General features: G+C 42.7%; 1 protein-coding gene across 4 annotated transcripts in view; it reads left to right on the plus strand.

The window, feature by feature from the left end:
• The first annotated feature begins 2147 nt into the window (after positions 1-2147).
• The window catches only part of GLRA2 (glycine receptor alpha 2), a 164067-nt gene continuing 146395 nt past the window's right edge, over positions 2148-19819 (plus strand). For 2 of the 4 annotated variants that reach the window (XM_073355350.1, XM_073355359.1), the window contains exons 1-2: positions 2148-2750; positions 4851-4984. In XM_073355350.1, coding sequence (XP_073211451.1) covers positions 2683-2750; positions 4851-4984 — 202 coding nt within the window. In that variant the 5' untranslated portion in view covers positions 2148-2682. Of the gene's footprint in view, positions 2751-4850; positions 4985-19819 lie in introns of those variants that run through there. The other 2 variants (XM_073355369.1, XM_073355379.1) reach the window with 1 other exon arrangement.

Here is a 19819-nt window from a genome sequence, read left to right on the forward strand (position 1 = left end):
TATTCCTTTTGTGGTCTTTTAGGAGAGTTGTTGTATTATCATAAAGGAGCAGAAAATCAATGTCTGGTAACTTCTGTGCCTGGCCAATAAGTGGTAAATGGTACGGTACCTGACTAAATACAAACAACTATTTCCACTTTAACGAATGATGCTAAATAGCCTTGATCCCTGACTAACTTGGGAACACAGCAACAGCTCTTCATAGGCAATTTTTAAAGATGATCACAATCATTAGAAAAAATGTATCATAAACTGTGGGTTTTTTCACATCAAAGAGAACGAGAAATATCTTTGTATTCAGTGTTTAAAATTATTTGTTTTCTGGGAACCTATTTAAAGGAGTGAAATAGTGTTTCTGGTGAACTGAGTTCATGGAGGGGAAGGAGGACAAGGATATAGCTGGACATAAAGCTGAGGTAGGAAAAGTAACTTCTTTGGGAGGTGTCAAAGGGGATAAATGCCTTTTCTTTCTCCATTGATTGATTTCCAGAATGCTAACATAGACAGCAGGTTCCAATAAATTCATTTATTTACCTAAAAGAAATTACTGGACTATTTTTATGACAGTCATAGACTCCATCCTCAGGTATGCAGGGCACCTATGAGGGTTAAAGGTGATATTGTGCAACCTTTTTACTCCCCCCTCCCCCAATGGTGGGACCACCTATGGACTACTTCAGTCCCTGATGCCCTTCAGGGCTGCTCTAATGTGTGTCAGCTTGTAACAACCTCAGAAATGCCATCACAGCAGTGATTAGCAATTACCATTACCAATGTTAGCTCTCTATGTACCTCAGATGCACCAAGTGATGTGGCACGTCTTTGCTGTATTAAGTTCTCAATCACACCAGGCCTCGCTCCACTTTATCACATGAAGACATAACAAATAAACAATACAGGATCTGGAAGAAACTTTGGACAGGGCATGGGACCTGGGCTCCATCACTGACCTGCCGAGTGACTTTCAGTAAGTCCATTTACCTCACCTTCTGTGGAAATGAAAGGCAAGAGAAGTGGGGGAGTGGATGAAGGAACCACTTCACCTGTCTCCTTCCTCACAAGGGGCAAACTGGCCTTTGCTGCTCCCACAAATGCTCTTGGAGGGCTCTCCCCCCTGCCCCACAAGCGCTCAGGTCTTGGGGCCCTTCCCTCTTTCTCATAATGGCCAAGGAAGGGCCCTTTTCTGTCTGGAGCACACACCCATCAGACAGGGGGGCTGCATTCCTGCCCCACAGGTAACCCTTTTGCACCTACAGCCTTCAGATACCTGGGTAGAGGTCAGGGGCTGCTCTTGCCTGCCCTTTCCCACTGGGACAAGGGGGCAGCTGTTTTCTCCCCCCTCTCCTGGGGCCCAGGAGGTGGTGTTCCCTCTCCCTGGGGGGCAGCTGAGGGCCACAGCAAGAGGGTGATTTTTTTTGCCTCTTCCCTAGGTGACCCAGAGCAGGAGGCAGCTTCCCCAACCTTCTCCACTGGGACTGGCAAGGGGGCCTCCTCTTCCTCCCCTTTCCCTAGGGCCAGTGACCCATCCTGTCCTTACCCTTCCCTTCTCCACAGAGGCCAAAGCAATGGAGGCCCCTGCTGTTTCTGGAGGGAGGGCCTCTACCTGCCTCCCCCACCCAGGCCACCCCTGCCCTGCCCTTCCCTTCCCCCAGGCCGTGTAGACTGGTTCCCTTCTTCCGCTAGGGCCCAGGTGGTGGCTGCCCCCTGCTCAGCCCGTGGTGTGGACGGGCCCCGGGAGCGTTCCAAGGAGAGGGGCTGGGACTTGTCTGAGTCCCCCGGCTTCCGCCCCGCTTTGCAGCTCTGCCCTGTCGCCCTCCTCTCCCAGAACAGCTGGGCACGGGAGAGGCGAGCAAGCTCTGCACCATCTGCCGGCAGGCGCCGGGCGCCTCCCTGCCCCTGGCGCCGGGAAATGGAGCCCCTGCGATTCTGTAGCACACGGAGCCCGGCACACGGGGAGGCGGCGGGAGAGTTAGTCACTCTTTGGGGAGGGGACGGCTCTGAACTCGAGTCACGTTCTGTGCTTGCTGCTCCTCTCCCCCCCCCCAGCCGGAGAAAGATGCATGCGCACAAGCGGGGCTCGGAGCTGTCCAAGTGCTGAAATTTATAGGCAGGGTGAGCTCCCGTCTCTCTCATTCCGGCACAGGAGCGTAGCTTTTTCTGCAGCCCACACCAATCATTCCACAGCAATATTTACAACTCGCTGCCCCGGAGGGGGGAAAGGAGGGGGGGGGGGAAGAAAAAGAAAAGAAACGGCCCCACGACGACTCATAGATACTGATTTCCAAAGCAAAAGGGAAATCAAACAAACCCACAGCAGACAGCTCTCCAGCGCGCCAGCGATTTCCTTTTGCATGATGTTCTTAAGATAGCAGGGCAATTATTATTTTATTTTTTTCATCATTCCGTAAAAGCAGCCGCGGGAACCACCAGTTCTGATGCTTTGTCTGTTTTGTATTGGCTGCTGGGGATGAGCCTGGGTTTGACCTGACCATGATTCCGAGGACTGGCACTTCTTATTTTTTACCCCCAATTTGTAGACATCCAGATCTCCTCTTTTTGATTTTCAAGAAAATCAAATTATTGCTGGATTTGGGAATCTAGACAGCACAAGGTACTTGCCCCTGCTTCTCTCTGGAATCGTTTCTGGGATATTTTCCATAATCATCACACAAAACAGGAGGAATGAACGGGCAGCTAGTGAAAATTTTGATAGCCTTGTTTGCATTTTTCTTAGAGACAAACCATTTCAGGTAGGTGAAATAACTGTATGCTGATATTTACCAAAAGGTGTGGAAAACATAGCTATAAGCAACCACGTTACATTAACCTAGTTTATTTGCTACGTCTGAAAGTGCTTCATATTAATTTTATATAGGCAATACCTTTTACACTGGAAGAGCCCCGTTGCTTGGTAACACACAAAAAATCCCAAGTTTGTGCAATACATTTTCCACTTCTCTGATTTAAAGACACGTTTTAATAACATATTAATAACGTCTACATAGCTGAACAACATTTTCATCGTTTTTTCCTTTTGGAACGCAATTTATTCTCTCCACTCCCATTGGAAGTTATTTAGTAGGTTGCCTTGTTTTTTTCCTCCCAAGCTGTGGGAATGATACAACCAGTTTTGTCAGGGATGTGGTTATTTGTATCTAGAGAACCAGCCCTCTGAATCTGGGAAGACCTTGAACCAATCAATAATTCCTTTACACTCCTTACTTCAAGCAGCAGTATATAGGAATGTTCTTGAAATTTCAAAGAAGGGAGGAGATATTGCTTCAGTTATTGAGTTTTCCTTACCATTCCAAAAATACATTGGAAGGTTATTTGTCAAAGCAATGGTTCACCTGAGTTTTATTAATGTAGTGTGTGTTTGTATATACATACATATAAAAAGTGTGTGTGTGTACAGTGACAGAGTGAAATATTATTTATATTTGCAAGTTTGGGATGACCACATCACTCAGCATGGTGGTTCCAAGTGGAAACACAAGTGATTTGTGTTAGGTCATTCCAAATAAGTATACTGAATGGCTATCCACTTTTTATTATTGTATATTACATTTTACCAGCTAAGTGGGGAATAATTTCTATCTTTGTTAAAATATCAAAGCAGTACCATGTCATTGTCAGAAAAATGGAACTTGCAAAATATGGTGATAATATCACAAACATTGAAGACAACATAGTATTCTAACAATTAAATATTTTAGTGGGGGGAAATAGTATTTATTTCCTTTAGATTTCAGATCATCATGTTTGGCTGTTTACAGATAGGTACTCACACACTGATGATAAAAAATAGTAACAAGAAATACTGCTCAAAGTGAATGATGTCTTTTGGGCAAATATTTAAATACACCAATACTGTAGAAGACATTGTGATAGAATTACTTCTGATACCTCTCAGAGATTATATTAAAATATAAAACAGATAATTTAGGAACCAAAAGAATTAGTCATATTTTAAACTCACTGATTAAATAATGGTTATGACAGAATCCATGTCCCTGCAGTCCAAATTCGTTCAAGTGCTTAGGGAACAACCATCTGAGATTCCCTTCCTCTGAAATATCTAATATGCTGTATCTACAAAGCTACAAAGGCATGATGGTACTATTAACTTAATGTTAAAACCTCAAGACACAGACCTATTCAAAAAAGTCTGGATATAAATACAAATTGATGGTAAACATGGGGGAAAGGACTATTGTCATTGCTTGCTGTGGGTAGAAGATTAAAATCAGATGTGTTTGCTTCCCTTTTCCGGGAAAAAAAACATACAGCTGGTAAAAAACTGGGTCTTTAATTAACACCATTTAAAACCAACTTAGATGGAATCTGTAAAGACTATTGCTGCTCCTATGTTCCTGTTTTGTTTTGGATATTAACAAAGTCAACAATTTTCACTGTTTTGTGATGAGTTTTTCCAATCATTGTATGGAATTTTGAAGCCACCTTAGGACTAGCTTAAAGTGAAAACTGGTTTCAGTAGCATACATGTAACTCTGACAATAACATGAACTGGGAGATCAAAGTCCACATGAGAATGCTTTAAATAATCAGATAAGTTGAAGACATCTATTTAAAATCCTACAGTTTTAACAATTTTCTTTTTATAGTCTTATGTATTCTATAGAGCAAATTGTGATGCACAGATATATTTCTTTTACTTGAAACTTATTTTCACTTCTAAAATAAAGTTTTCTGATCCATTTTCTACCTATCTATTCATTAATACAATCGATGTTGATGAAGATTTTTTTAAAGAGTATTATAATTTCCTCCCTAAACATAAAGGCAATGAAAGCTGAATCGTCGCTAATGGTGGCTAATAATTTGTTTAGGGCGGCTTTCTGTAAAGAACATGATTCCAGATCTGGAAAATCCCCTTCACAGACCCTGTCTCCTTCAGATTTTTTGGACAAATTGATGGGAAGGACATCAGGGTATGATGCAAGAATCAGACCAAATTTTAAAGGTAAGTTTCTCTATGTCTATTGATCAACTAATTGGAAGTCTTCTTGACATATTATGGGTTTTGATAACTTTACATCTTTGGCCTGATTCTCCTTTCCACTATTCCACTTTTGCAGAATAATCATTCCATTGAAACCAATTATTTCATTGGCATAAAACTGGAGAAGCACAGTGGAGAATCAGGCCCTTGGTGCTTTAGATGGAGCCTTCTTTTGGAATTTAGCCATATATTAAATATTTGTAAAGGATCCAGGTTTTGGTTTTGCTAGAAGTCTCTTCTGTAAATCTCTCTAGTTGCTGATCTAAACAATAAACAGAAGAGTGTTCCAGGTTCCCTTACTAAATAAAATTGGATTTGCTGATTTCTGAAGTTTCTAGACATACAGGGCTAAATCCTGAACTCTCGAGCAAAGCCCAAGTTAAAGGGCTGCACTCACATAAAACTCTGAAGGAGATGAGGGAATTAGGGGCCAGGGTACCCACATAGTAGGCTTCTTCCAGCCATTACTGGCTATGAGGTAGGATAGTGGGCATAGCCCAATTCTCCTTTCCTATGCTGATTTAGGGTTACCTAGGTTTGTGCTTTTGCTTGGACACTCCCTGCCCTGCCCTATTCTCACACCATTTTCATTGCTGTGTGGAGAATTGCCATAAGCATCTTAGCATCAGCACATGTGAGGCTGCAGATGCTGAGGCTTCCACAACTGTGGCCACTAGTCAGTGGATAAGCAGTGTTTTCGCTGCTTTTGTCCTCTCAGCATTCATGCCAGTGAGTTCAGGATTTGGTCCCCAGACAATAACAGGGGAGATCAAGTTTTCTCTTAAGCGTTTAGAATGGCTCAAGAGCTCTACAGTTCTATCAAACTGCCTTTTTTTTTTACAAAGAAATCTAGGCTCAAAGTGCATTTATTTTTTGAAAAGTGACTATGTGAAAATGTATTCTCTTCCTCAATAGCTCTGCTCCCCTGTTTGTGTATTTCAGATGCATATCTGTTGGCTTTGGTGACTTTTTTTTTTACTTCTTTTTACTCCTATTAACCCTGCAATGAAAACTGTTGGTGTGAAAAAATATTGTTCAGCCAGTGGAGTTCAGCTAGTATGAGAGAGGGAGCTCACACATCAGTGACAGCAATGTTAATTAAATTTCAAATCAAGAACCATTTTCTGCCTTCAGTCCCTCCTGTGAAAACTGCTAAATTTGTAATGTGGAATCTTTTTTACTGTTTATGATGCATGAGCCAGAAAGAAGCTAGTGTGACTTCCAGATTCCAAGTAAAGCTGATGAAACTGCCAGACAAACTGTGGCCCCAGTTCAGGAAAGCACTTAGGCATTGACATCAATGGCATTTAAGCATGCGTTTAACATTTAGCATGTGCTTAAGTGCTTTCCTGTAGCAGGGACTGTGTTGTTATAGTAAAAACAACAACCCCAAACCATTTTCTGCTCTCACTCACACCCCATGCAGTCACATGGACTTCAGTGAAGTTTGACAGGGTGTAAAGGAAGGCCAAATTTGTCCTGAACTGAACAGATAAATAATTGTTAAGGACAGATTCTGCCTGGCCATTTCATGGGAGTGTAGTTGGGGAGAAGAGTGCAAGAAGCCATCCCATGCTACACCTTGTATACATAAGACCAGACACAATAGCAGTCTGTATACACAATGGTTCATAGGTTGCTTCTTCCCTTCTTCCTGGGGGACATGTAGCACCTCCAAGGTAGAAGGGTGGGAGCAGAGAGGCCTGTGACTCTCTCCTTCAATGCACTGGTAAGCAGAGCTGACTGGCTGCGTAGGAGATAATAAGCTACATCCAGTAAAAGTGGGGATGCTGTTCCATTTCAAAGTGCTTGATATGAGTTACTTCCAATGTTCCCCCAGGGAGGTAGTGGCTCCCCACTGGTTCCAAAGGAGGGCTGTGCCTGCAAGGCATAGTTAAGCCTTGGATGTCAATAAACACAGAACCCCTCCCCCAATGCTATTTTCACAAAGTCATTTTTCAGAGCAGAATTTCACTTTGTAGCATTTTTAAATCAGAAATTCACTTCGATATTTGCACAACTTCTCTTCTTCTGAATTTTTCTGTGAAGGATCTAACAGGTTACATCTCATTCTTTTCTATTGTCCCATCCTCTCTACAAAGCCATCATGTTTGGTGAACCAGAGTGAAGATGCTATGCATGGAGTTTTGAACTTCACGCCACCAGTGAAAACCCTGAATAACCATAAGCAGTGTTGTTGGCCTATTTACTATATATCCCAGGTTCCAGTTAGTTAGCTGAAAAACACAATTTTGGCCAATGTCCGGATCTCATTAAAATTTTCCAAAAAGTACAAGTAGAAAGCATTGTCTTTCTAGTTTTGCATAATTTCCCCTTAAAATAAATACATGAATAAATAAAAAGGCAGATGGCTTGTGGGGAGGATCATAGTGAATTTCTGTTATGAATCTGGATATTATAAAGGTGTTATTGTTCTGAGTTCAATATTATGATCATGTTACAAAATATATTTTAGTTTCTAAGATTTTACTGATCTATTTTACTTTGCTTTTGTGATCAGACCCATCCATACAATAGCAACATTCAAAGTAGCAGAAATGTATTAAAATATCAAATTATTACATTATTGATTACATTGTATATTTGAAAACAATATATTCATTAATTTAACCCACAAAGGTGTTCACAAGAAAAGTCTCTTAAAAATAGGTCTATTATTTGACTTTGCATATGGTTATGGAACAGGTAAATATTATTAACTGCATTTTACAAAAGAAACTGTGAACCAAAGTACTCTGGATATTGTTTATCATAGAATCATAGAATATCAGGGTTGGAAGGGACCTCAGGAGGTCATCTAGTCCAACCCCCTGCTCAAAGCAGGACCAATCCCCAATTTTTGCAAAACAGGCGATGGGACCATCCCCCCTTGCAGGGTCCCAGACTTTGGGCTCCAGCACAAGCCCAAACATCTACACCACAATTAAACAACCCTTTAGCTTGAGCACTATGAGCCCAAGTCAGTGGACACAGGCCAGCTGAGGGTGTTTAAATGCAGTGTAGACATACCCCTAGGTGGCCTGCACTTTATCTTGCATTTACCCGGTACTTAATTTGAAGGTCCTAATAGCTTAACAAAGGACAGTGAAATGAATGTTAATCCATATTTAAGTTTAAATATTTAAAGGCCCAATCCAGTTCTGATTTAAGTCAATGGGAATCCTTCCATTGTCTCAAGTCAGCATTGGATCAGGTGCTATCACTCAAGCTGATGTTTCTCTCTTTTAGCTACCTTGTCGGGAGAACCTTGTTTCTAAAAGATAATCATTGCAAGTTGTCCTGCACACACAGTTCGCTAACATAATATCAACATCCTGTCTTAAATTACAAAAACAAAGAAACTCTAAGTGGAGAGGGGCACATTCTCTTTAACTTCATTTTTTTTAGGAATAGCTGTAGTAATGGACGAGGGCATCTGTGCCATAATATGATAGCCAAGGATATGCTTTCTGGTAGATAAGAGCAAGAGATAATGAAGTAGTGTTGCAGTGTTCTGGCATGGATTACCACCTGTTTACCTCAGGCTGACTCAACATGATGTGTGGGGAGTAGATGGCCAGCCCTCTGTGGAGAAAGAGGTGGTTCGGGACTATTTAGAAAAGCTGGACGTGCACAAGTCCATGGGGCCGGGCGAGTTGCATCCGAGAGTGCTAAAGGAATTGGCGGCTGTGATTGCAGAGCCATTGGCCATTATCTTTGAAAACTCGTGGCGAACGGGGGAAGTCCCAGATGACTGGAAAAAGGCTAATGTAGTGCCAATCTTTAAAAAAGGGAAGAAGGAGGATCCTGGGAACTACAGGCCAGTCAGCCTCACCTCAGTCCCCGGAAAAATCATGGAGCAGGTCCTCAAAGAATCAATCCTGAAGCACTTACATGAGAGGAAAGTGATCAGGAACAGTCAGCATGGATTCACCAAGGGAAGGTCATGCCTGACTAATCTAATCGCCTTCTATGATGAGATTACTGGTTCTGTGGATGAAGGGAAAGCAGTGGATGTATTGTTTCTTGACTTTAGCAAAGCTTTTGACACGGTCTCCCACAGTATTCTTGTCAGCAAGTTAAAGAAGTATGGGCTGGATGAATGCACCATAAGGTGGGTAGAAAGTTGGCTAGATTGTCGGGCTCAAAGGGTAGTGATCAATGGCTCCATGTCTAGTTGGCAGCCGGTGTCAAGTGGAGTGCCCCAGGGGTCGGTCCTGGGACCGGTTTTGTTCAATATCTTCATAAATGATCTGGAGGATGGTGTGGATTGCACTCTCTGCAAATTTGTGGATGATACTAAACTAGGAGGAGTGGTAGATACACTGGAGGGCAGGGATAGGATACAGAGGGACCTAGACAAATTGGAGGATTGGGCCAAAAGAAATCTGATGAGGTTCAATAAGGATAAGTGCAGGATCCTGCACTTAGGAAGGAAGAACCCAATGCACAGCTACAGACTAGGGACCAAATGGCTAGGCAGCAGTTCTGCGGAAAAGGACCTAGGGGTGACAGTGGACAAGAAGCTGGATATGAGTCAGCAGTGTGCCCTTGTTGCCAAGAAGGCCAATGGCATTTTGGGATGTATAAGTAGGGGCATAGCGAGCAGATCGAGGGACGTGATCGTCCCCCTCTATTCGACATTGGTGAGGCCTCATCTGGAGTACTGTGTCCAGTTTTGGGCCCCACACTACAAGAAGGATGTGGATAAATTGGCAAGAGTCCAGCGAAGGGCAACAAAAATGATTAGGGGTCTGGAACACGTGACTTATGAGGAGAGGCTGAGGGAACTGGGATTGTTTAGTCTGCAGAAGAGAAGAATGAGGGGGGATTCGATAGCTGCTTTCAACTACCTGAGAGATGGTTCCAGAGAGGATGGTTCTAGACTATTCTCATTGGTAGAAGAGGACAGGACAAGGAGTAATGGTCTCAAGTTGCAGTGGGGGAGGTTTAGGTTGGATATTAGGAAAAACTTTTTCACTAGGAGGGTGGTGAAACACTGGAATGCATTACCTAGGGAGGTGGTAGAATCACCTTCCTTAGAAGTTTTTAAGGTCAGGCTTGACAAAGCCCTGGCTGGGATGATTTAATTGGGGATTGGTCCTGCTTTGAGCAGGGGGTTGGACTAGATGACCTCCTGAGGTCCCTTCCAACCCTGATATTCTATGTGCAAAAGCACATGCAATGGCATGATGGCCATGCATCTCAACAACTTAATCACAACATGGGTCATGGGGGTGACAGACAGCCTAAAATTAGAATCTCCTTGCATTTGTTGACCTTTAAAGTTATTTTAATTATTTTTTAATTTGTTACAACTCTATAGTCTAAAAACAAACTTAAAATGTAAACACACACTACAGCAAATCAAATGTGAAAAACCATTTTCCAGCTATACTAGTCTATCCTTCACACCAAATGCAGTCAGAATGAACTCATCTGACAGTCTTTCAGCAGAAGTTTGCAATGGATTCTCACTATCATTCAATCCTGCAGGCTGCTGAGCACTGCTGAAAGCAGCGTGAAGAGCCAACCAAAATGTCAGTATTGAGCTGGGTGAAATCCTAGCCCTGTCAAAGTCAATGACAAAACTCTCATTGTCTTCAATGGGGCAAGGATTTCATCTCCACTGTTTGCTCAGTACCTGTACACTGAGGTTTAACAAAGTAGGAAAAAATGAACACAGCCCTCACCAATGTGAGCAAATCTCTACATCCACACTGAAAAGACCACAGGTGAAGAGGGACAATGGGCATGAAAGGGAGTGGAGGTAAGATTCTCAGCTGGTGTAAATTGACCCAGCTCCATTCATTTCAGAGGAGCTATACTGATTTACACAAGTTCAGGATCTGGTTCAATGGGCATAGGTGCTTATATGCAATTCAGTGAATGCCCTAGATTTATTTTAGGATTTTCAATTACTCCTATTGCCAGCCAGGAGCAGCTCACTCCAGTGTGCTTAATAGTTGCAGCTAAAGGAAAATATGAGTAGGTGAAGCTGTGAGGAACTAACCACTGGCATACCTGCTCTGAATGGTTCTCATAAAACAGTTGATCGTATTCAGCCTGGCTGCGTTGACCTGAATTCAGAGGCAGGGATCCAGTGGCTTTTGCTGGGAGGGTGTGGGGGAGGACATGGATGACAAAGACAGCCCAACAAGTGGGAAATTCTGGACAAGAAGGGAAGGTGGTCTGGGTGACCAGAAGATGTATTAACACATCTTCTCAGTAGTCTATGCCATGGAATCCTGCCTGTAATCTGAAGCTGCTCCCTAAGTGGAAATTCTGAGGGAGGGTGGTGAGAGTAAGAATACAGGACTTCTTTGACATGCTGACCTCACAAGACAGTTCCCCTCTGGGGCACGGGAGAATTAGTTGGTGCAGTGGGAAGTAACATGCATCTCCCTGCACGAGCTTTGGTGAATCTATTTTTCTCACAGCCAGTGGCTCATGATAGCTGTTGAGCGTAATATTCTCACCAGCCCACAAGCACCATCTCCCTTCAGCTTTACTCCACTCTCTTTGGCTTAATTCCTTAAGGGATCATGAGGATTAACAAAGCACCAGGCTCTGTCAGTGACTCAGAGTCACTCTCTCACAACCCTCCTCAGCTTTCCTGAAAAATCCAGCCCTATGTGTTAATTCACCTTTCCATTTTGCTGGAATTTTATAGTAAGGATTTTATACAACATCCTCAAAATGGAATAGTATTTTAGTGTTGTTATTGCATGCCTTGGGACCAATCCTGCACGTGCCTCTGCAGGAGAGGGTGACGGTCTAGATCCAGTTATGCCAAGGGCCTCCCCATCTGGCTGACTAAGATAGTTATCTGCCTGCTTTGAGCTGTAGGGCATCATTAAGCAAGTGGAATGGGGGGGTCTCTGTGTGGCAGGCGGTGGGGAGGATTTGGCCCCATTGTCTCTGAGGGTACATTCTATTTTGGCATAGAAGAAGTTAACAGTGTTGGTTACAGTGATGTTGTTAAACTTCATGTTCATAGCTATAGTTACATCTAGCTGTTTTCCTTTAAGTCATGATTTGTTAAAAAATCTTTCCATTTTTGTGTGCACTTACATTTAGGGGTCCATCGGCAGTGCACTTTCCTTTTTCATCCGATAGTATAGTGCTGCTATTGCAATATATTGTGTGGTATCTTACCCCAAAGCTGTTGTTTCTGGGGCAAGAGTGCACGTGAAACTCACTCAAATCTTGTGAAGAGAGAGGAAGTTTGGGCATGTAATGTTGTGAAAGAGTAGCTGCTTGTTATAATTGTGCCATGTCATTTTTGTGCTTAGTCAGTGGGTTTAAATCGGATAATAAACATGGACTAAAAATTAGCCTCACAACTGTTACAGGAAATGGCTTATGCACTTTAGCTCCTTGGCACCAAGTGTCAGATTTTCCCTTATGTTTGAATCCATTGCTAACTTGTTTGTCCACTGCAGATACCTGAAATAAATTACATAAGCATTTAACAAGAGAAAGAGAAGCATTATGTGACAAGGGAAGGGGAATGAATGGAGCCACAGTTAACACGATACTGTCATTTCTTGATGTGCTAAGAGGAAGCAGTGTATGCAAATGACTCAACATGAACCAAAAAATTCCAATTTAAAATAAATACCTTTTTATAAACTCCTGTAAAATATAACAGATAAAAATTGAAAACCTCACCATGCAACGTTGGCTATGAAACTGGAGAGCTATGGCCAGACTTCAGTGGCTAGCAGCAATGTCCCTCCTAAGACCAGACAAAATGAGTTTTAAAAAACTGGGTATTTGTCATACCATTCAAGATCCACAAGGGACAAATCCAACAAATGGCAAAATCCTGTGGTGTCTTGACTGGGTGCGTCAAAGGAGCAAAAGGATGCAGTTTACCCTCCTGCTAGCGCATCCACATTGCAACTAGGCAGGTTCTCCTTTGAGAAGCAGGTGGCTGGCCCTGGCCAATGATCTGTCAGTCTGGGGACATGACCAAATAGTCATCCTCAGTACATATATGCTACCATTGCCTGTGAGCATTAGGGGGAACACCAGTATGAGGATAAATATCAGGAACAATATTCTGCCCTGAAATACTTCCAACTGAGTTGAGGAAGTTGTGTGCATATCTGAGTGAAGAATTTGGCTGCCTATAAGGACAAACTGTTCATAAACAATTGTTTTATCCTTTGTGTGAAACACAATAAAGGGAATGCTATCCAGCCTCAGTCTGTTGGCATGCACAGGTCATCTTCTGTTTTAATGGATACCATACCATAGCTATGCAGGAAACATCCTCTTTTCTATTTCTGTTTAAATTCTGCTATCGTCTGCACTGGTGGGGGCTTATGTTTCATGCCCATGACTCTTTAATTTAGGGTTCTCTTCCAATATACCAGTGAGGCCAATGGGAGTTCCATGGACTGAAAGTGATCACTGTCATTATGGTGTGTCGTCTTGATTCAGAATCAGTGATTTAATTAAGCAATATCAGTGCATTTGACTGTTGCTATGGAATATTGGTCTGCTGCTGCCACTTAAACTACAGAGGGAATTTACGAAAAACAAATGTCAAAGCAAAACCCAAGATCTTTGATATCAAAGAAGGAGACAGTGATTTTCTGATAAAATTCTATTTAAATTGCTTTATTTTGATCATATTAAATTGCTAAATATCCTGCATAGATTTAAATATTTCATGCAATGGAGATTGATGCACTGGAATTACTCACTCAGCTAACATCTTGATGTGTTCCGATTGCCTTAGAAAACACATGCAATTGACATATATATTTAATGTGTATGGATATATAATGTGTTTATGTATTTATATATACACTTAAGAACATAAGAACAGCCATACTGGGTCGGACCAATGGTTCATCTATCCCAGTATCTTGTTTTTCAATAGTGGCTGGTGCCAGATGCTTCAGAGGGAATGAACAGAACAGGACATTCTTCTTTGAGTGCTGGTCCCTGTGTGTATTCCACACCAGGCACCTGAGTCCAGTAATTCTTCAAAGCAGTGTTCATTGGCCCACACATGCCCAGTAGCTCTCCTTGTGCTCCCAACCAAGGAGATAAGAGGCAGTGTGGGTTGATGCCTCTCCTGTTCCTTCTTACCACTGCATGGCCTGAGTTGGAATTGTGTCCTCCTTCACTCTGTTGTGTAACTTGCAAAGAAAGAAAACATGTGTAACTAGTTATATACCTTGGCTTAGTAGTTGGTATTTAAAGTATTTCTTTTCCCCCAGTTGGAGAATCCCTCCCTGGCTCCAGGACTATGCACAGAGTCCTGGGATTCAAGCATTGCATCTTCTTCCCTTGCTCCTTCTCCATTAGTAACAAACATCAGTGGTGCCTGTACTGTGTGGGTGAGGTGCATGTCTCTGCAAAATGCAGTATCTGTTGCTCCTTCCCACCCAGAATTCAAGAAGCCCGGGAGCTTAACTTATGAAAGCACCTGATGGAGAAAGCTGAGGCCCCTCCCAATCTGTGCCAGGGAGACCCTTCCCCCTGTATATTTCCACAGTGAGTTACTCCACTATTGAATCTCTTTTCATAAAGTTGTGCTTATATTGTTCCAGAGGAGGCATTGGTTACAACTCCAAGGGCAATGCTTATCTGCTGTCTTGGATGAACATCCTCAGATGTGCCTTTTCTTCCATTCCCCTACTTCCACAAGTCCTGGGGAAGGTACATCGTGACACAGCCAACATCATTCTTCTAGCTCCCTACTGGCCCAGACAGTTCTGGTTCATGGAACTTCCAACAATGTCTTCCCACTCACCAGTCAGAATCTGCCCATTCCCAGATCTCCTAACATCCCAATCTGGGCTCATTCTAATTCATGGCCTGGTGTTTGGATGGAGTCAGAAATAGAATGCTCATGCTTGGCCCCCATTCAGAAGATCCTTAACCAAAGTAGAAAGGATTCTATTAGAACCTACTATCTGGCCAAATGGAGATGCTTTTTGACCTGGGCACAACTCCACCAATGTTCTACAGATACCCTAAGCATTCTGGTTGTCCTAGACTACCTTCTGTCCCTGAAAACGTCAGGTCTTTCCATTAGTTCGCTGTGAGTAAACCTAGTAGCGTTTAGTGCCTTCCTCCCTCTGGTGGGAGGATGTTTCATCTTTACTCACCCTGCTACAATATGATTTATGAAAGATCTCATCAGGACCTACCCACCAGTGCTTAAACCTACATCTCAATGGGACCTTAACCTTGTCTAGTCGACACTCACAGGTCTGCCTTTCAGAGCCCTGACAATGTGTGCCATGTCCCACCTGTGCATGAAGAATGTAGCATTCTTAGTGGCTGTCACTTTGTACAGGGAGATCATGGAGCTCAGAGCTACTATGGCTGATCCTCCGTATACAGTGCTTCACAAGAAAGGTTTTCTGTCTGACTTCACCTCAAGTTTCTCCCTGAGATTGTTTCTGAGTTCTGTATCAAACAATACACTTATATTTATTTTCGTCTGAAACCCCACTCTTCCTCTGAAGACAAGAGACTTCACTCCTTTGATGTTCGGCATGCCCTGGCATTCCACCTGCAAAGAACCAAACCCATTAGGAAATCACCAAGACTTTTTAATCACCATAGCAGCGAGACGGTGTGGGCAAGCCATATCCTCCCAGAGGATTTCTAAGTGGGTTTCGGGATGCATTTTACAGTGCTACAAGATAGCAAAACTTCCTCTCCCTGGAGCTGTCACAGCTCATTCTATGCAAGCACAAGCTGCCTCCATGGCATCCCTATCAAACGTTCTGCTGCAGGACATCTGCAGAGTGGCCACCTGGAGTTCTGTGCACAAGTTTGTGACACACTATACCCTAGTTCATGCCTTGGCAGCAGTGGGATCAGCAGTATTGCAAGAATTTTTGCTACCAATTTCCTCGCATCCACCTCCAGTCTGAACACTCCTTGCCAATCACCCATGTGAGAAATACACATAGGGACCAGCTCTTGAAAAAGAAATGGAGGTTACTTATGGTAACTGGAGGTTCTTCAAGATGCGTTGTCCCTATCTGTATTCCACTACCCACCCTCCATCCCCTCTGCTTCAGATCCTGTTGGATTTGCGGTAAAAGGGAACTGGAGAGGCATCAACCTGCACTGCCTCTTATACTCTTGGCTGGGAGCATGAGGAAAACTCCTGTGTATGTGTGGGCCAATGGACACTGCTTTGAAGAATTTATGAACTTGGGTACTTGATGAGCATGTATACCCCACTGTGGAGTACAGATAGGGACTACACATCTCAAAGAACCTCCAGTTACAGTAAGTAACCTCCACAGTTATCGATGATCCATCCCCTGTCATCCAGTCCTATCTTCTGGCAGTCGAGGTTTAGGGACACCCAGAGACCATGGGGTTGCATCCCTGACCATCATGGCTAATGTCCATTGATGACTCCAAGATCTTTCTTGAGTGGTAATAGATAATTTAGACCCTATCATTTTATAAGCATAGTTGGGATTACATTTTCCAATACGCATTACTTTTTATTTATCAAAATTGAGTTTCATCTGCCATTTTCTTGCCCACTCACCCAGTTTTGTGAGTTCCCTTTGTTAACTCTTCGCAATCAGCTTTGGACTTAACTATCTTGACAATTTTGTATCATCTGCAAACTTTTGCCACCTCATTGTGTATGCCTTTTCCCAAATCATTTATGAATATGTTGAACAGCATTGATCCCAGTACAGATTCTTGGGGGACCCTGCTATTTTCTTCTCTCTTATCTGAAAACAGACCATTTATTTCTACCCTTTGTTTCCTATCTTTTAACCAGTTACTGATTCATGAGAGACCTTCCCTCTTATCCCATGACTGCTTACTTTTCTTGGAAGATTTGTTGAGAGATCTTGTCAAAGACTTTCTGAAAGTTCAAGTACACTATACCCATTGGATCACCCTTGTTCTCATGTTTGTTGATGCCCTCAAAGAATTCTAGTAGATTGGTGAGGCATGATTTCCCTATAAAAAAGGCATGTTGACTCTTTGCCAATGTATTGTGTTCATCTATATGTCTGATAATTCTGTTCTTTACTATAGTTTCAACCAATTTGCCTGGTACTGAAGTTAGGCTTGCTGGCCTGTAATAGCCAGGATCCTTTTTTAAAAATCAGCGTCACATTAGCTATTCATCAGTCATCTTGTACAGAGGCTGATTTAAGCAATAGGCTACATACCACAGTTAATAGTTCTGTAATTTCATGTTTGAGTTCCTTCAGACCACTTGGGTGAATACCATCTGGTCCTGGTGACTTATTACTATTTAATTTATCAGTTTGTTCGAAAAACTCCTCTACTGACACCTCAAACTGGGATAGTTCCTGAGATGGGTCACCGAAAAAGAAAGGCTCAGGTGTGGGAAACTCCCTCACATCCTCTTCAGTGAAGTCTGATGCAAATAATTCATTTAGTTCTCCACAACGGTCTTATTTTCCTTGAGTAGTCCTTTAGCATCTCGACCATTCAGTTGCCCCACTGAGAGTTCGGCAGGTTTCCTGCTTCTGATATACTTTAAAAAGTTGCTGTTAGTTTGTCTTTTGCTAGTTACTCTTCAAATTCTTTTTTAACCTTTCTATTTACACTTTTACACTGGATTTGCCAAAGTTTATGTTCCTTTCCGTTTTCCTCAGTAAGATTTGAATTCCAGTTTTTAAAAGATGTCTTTTTGTCTTTAACTGCCTCTTTTACTCTGTTATTTAGTCATGGTGGCATTTTTGGGTCCTCTTACTGATTTTTTTTTAATTTGGGAAATACATATGGTATGAGCTTCTATTATTGTTTTTAAAAATTTTTCCATGCAGTTTTCAGGCATTTCACTCTTGTGACTGTTCCTTTTAATTTCCATTTAACTAGCCGTCTCATTTTTGTGTAGTTCCCCTTTTCAAAGTTAAATCCTATTGTGTGGGTTTCTTTGGTATTTTCCTCCTGACAGAGGTGTTAAATTTAATTACATTATGGTTGCTATTGCCAAGTGGTTCAGCGATATTCTCCTTTTGGACCAGATCCTGTGCTCCACTTAGAAATAAATCAAGAATTTCCTCTCCCCTTGTTGGTTCCAGGACTAGCTGCTCCAAGAAGGAGTCATTTATGGTGTCTAGAAACTATCTCTGCATCCCATCCTGAGGCGACATGTACCCAGTCAATATGGGGATAGTTGAATCCCCATCACCAGGATCTGCTGCTGCTCCCCGGCTAGAAGCATGGGCTGCCACACCCAGTCTAAGTTAAGGAGCTTTACTCTTTTATAACAAAGGTTGACAAACAAGCAGAAGGCAGTCTTATGTCAATACCTTGTCCCTGGCTTCAAGGCCACCCCTCCCTGGGGTCTCTGGCTCTCCAACTTCTGGCAACTTCCTTGACTCTTCTTGAAGCCACAGCTGCCTTCTTGTATTTGTATACAAGCACTTATAACATTTGTCAGTATTTAGTTGTCCACCTTCATGTGATGTAACTGAATGGGACTCTCTCATTTGACTTTGGTTCCTACCTGTGTTTTATCAATGTTTGTCCTCTCCTTTTTACTAGGATATAGAGTATCCCCTTTAATAAATCATTCTCTAAGGGATGTGTCTGTCTGAATTGTGTGCTCCTCCACATCTGTCAGCTTTCTCCTAGCCCTTAGTTTAAAAATTCCTCTACAACCTTTTTAATTTTACATGCCAGCAAGCTGGTTCTGTTTTGGCTTAGGTGGAGCCCATCCTTCCTGTATAGACTCCCCCTTTCCCAAAAGTTTCCCGAGTTCCTAATAAACCTAAATCCCTGCTCTGAACACCATCATCTCATCCATGCATTGAGACCCTCCAGTTCTGCCTGTCTACCTAGCCTTCCACGTGGAACTGAAACCATTTTAGAGAATGCTACCATGGAGGTCCTGGACTTCAATCTCTTATCTAGCAATCCAAATTTGGCTTCCAGGACCTCTTTCCTACCTTTCCCTATGCTACTGGTACCTATATGTACCATGATGACTGGATCTTCCCCAGCATGGCACATACATCTGTCTAGATATCTCAAGAATTCTATCACCTTTGCACCCGGCAGGCAATTCACCATGCAGTTCTCTCTGTTATCACAAACCAAACCATTTATATTTCTAATAATTGAATCACTGATTACTATTCCCTGTCTCTTCCTAACAACAGGGATCCCCTCCCTGCGAGAGGTATCCTTAGGACACCATGACATCATATGGAAGGAAGGTTCCAACTATGCGATTGTTTCCCTCCACTCCAGTTGGATGTTCTCCTTCCCTGAGAGTTTCATCCTCCTCAACAGCACAGAGGCCATCAGATTGGGGATTGGACCATTCTACTGCGTCCTGGAAAGTCTCATTTATGTACCTCTCTGTCTCCCTTAGCTCCTTCAGTTCAGCCACTCTGGTCTCAAGAGCCTTTATTCGGTCTCTGAGGGCCATGAGCTGCTTGCACACACATGCCACCTGCCCACAAGGCAGGTAATCTTACATACTGCATTCAGTGCAATAAACTGGATAGCCCCCATCCTGCTGCTGGACTTCTGCCTGCAATATTTTTGCATTATTATCTTGTAGGGTTGTTAGGTTGTTCTCTATCTGTGTGTGTGTGTGTGTGTGTGTGTGTGTGTTTTGGGCGGGGTGGGGGGGATGATTGGCTTAAGTTTATAGAATGTTTTTATTAAGTGTATCTGGCTCTCATGCTCCACCTCTGAACTCTCTCACAAAACTTCCCTGTTTGCTGCTCCTCTTTGCTACCTCCTCTGGTCACTTAGTTAGTATTTTATACCCTTGTTCTCCCTGAGTTAGCCCTG

This window comes from Lepidochelys kempii, chromosome 1 (assembly GCF_965140265.1).
Source record: "Lepidochelys kempii isolate rLepKem1 chromosome 1, rLepKem1.hap2, whole genome shotgun sequence".
In the NCBI taxonomy this organism is placed as follows: Eukaryota; Metazoa; Chordata; order Testudines; family Cheloniidae; genus Lepidochelys; species Lepidochelys kempii.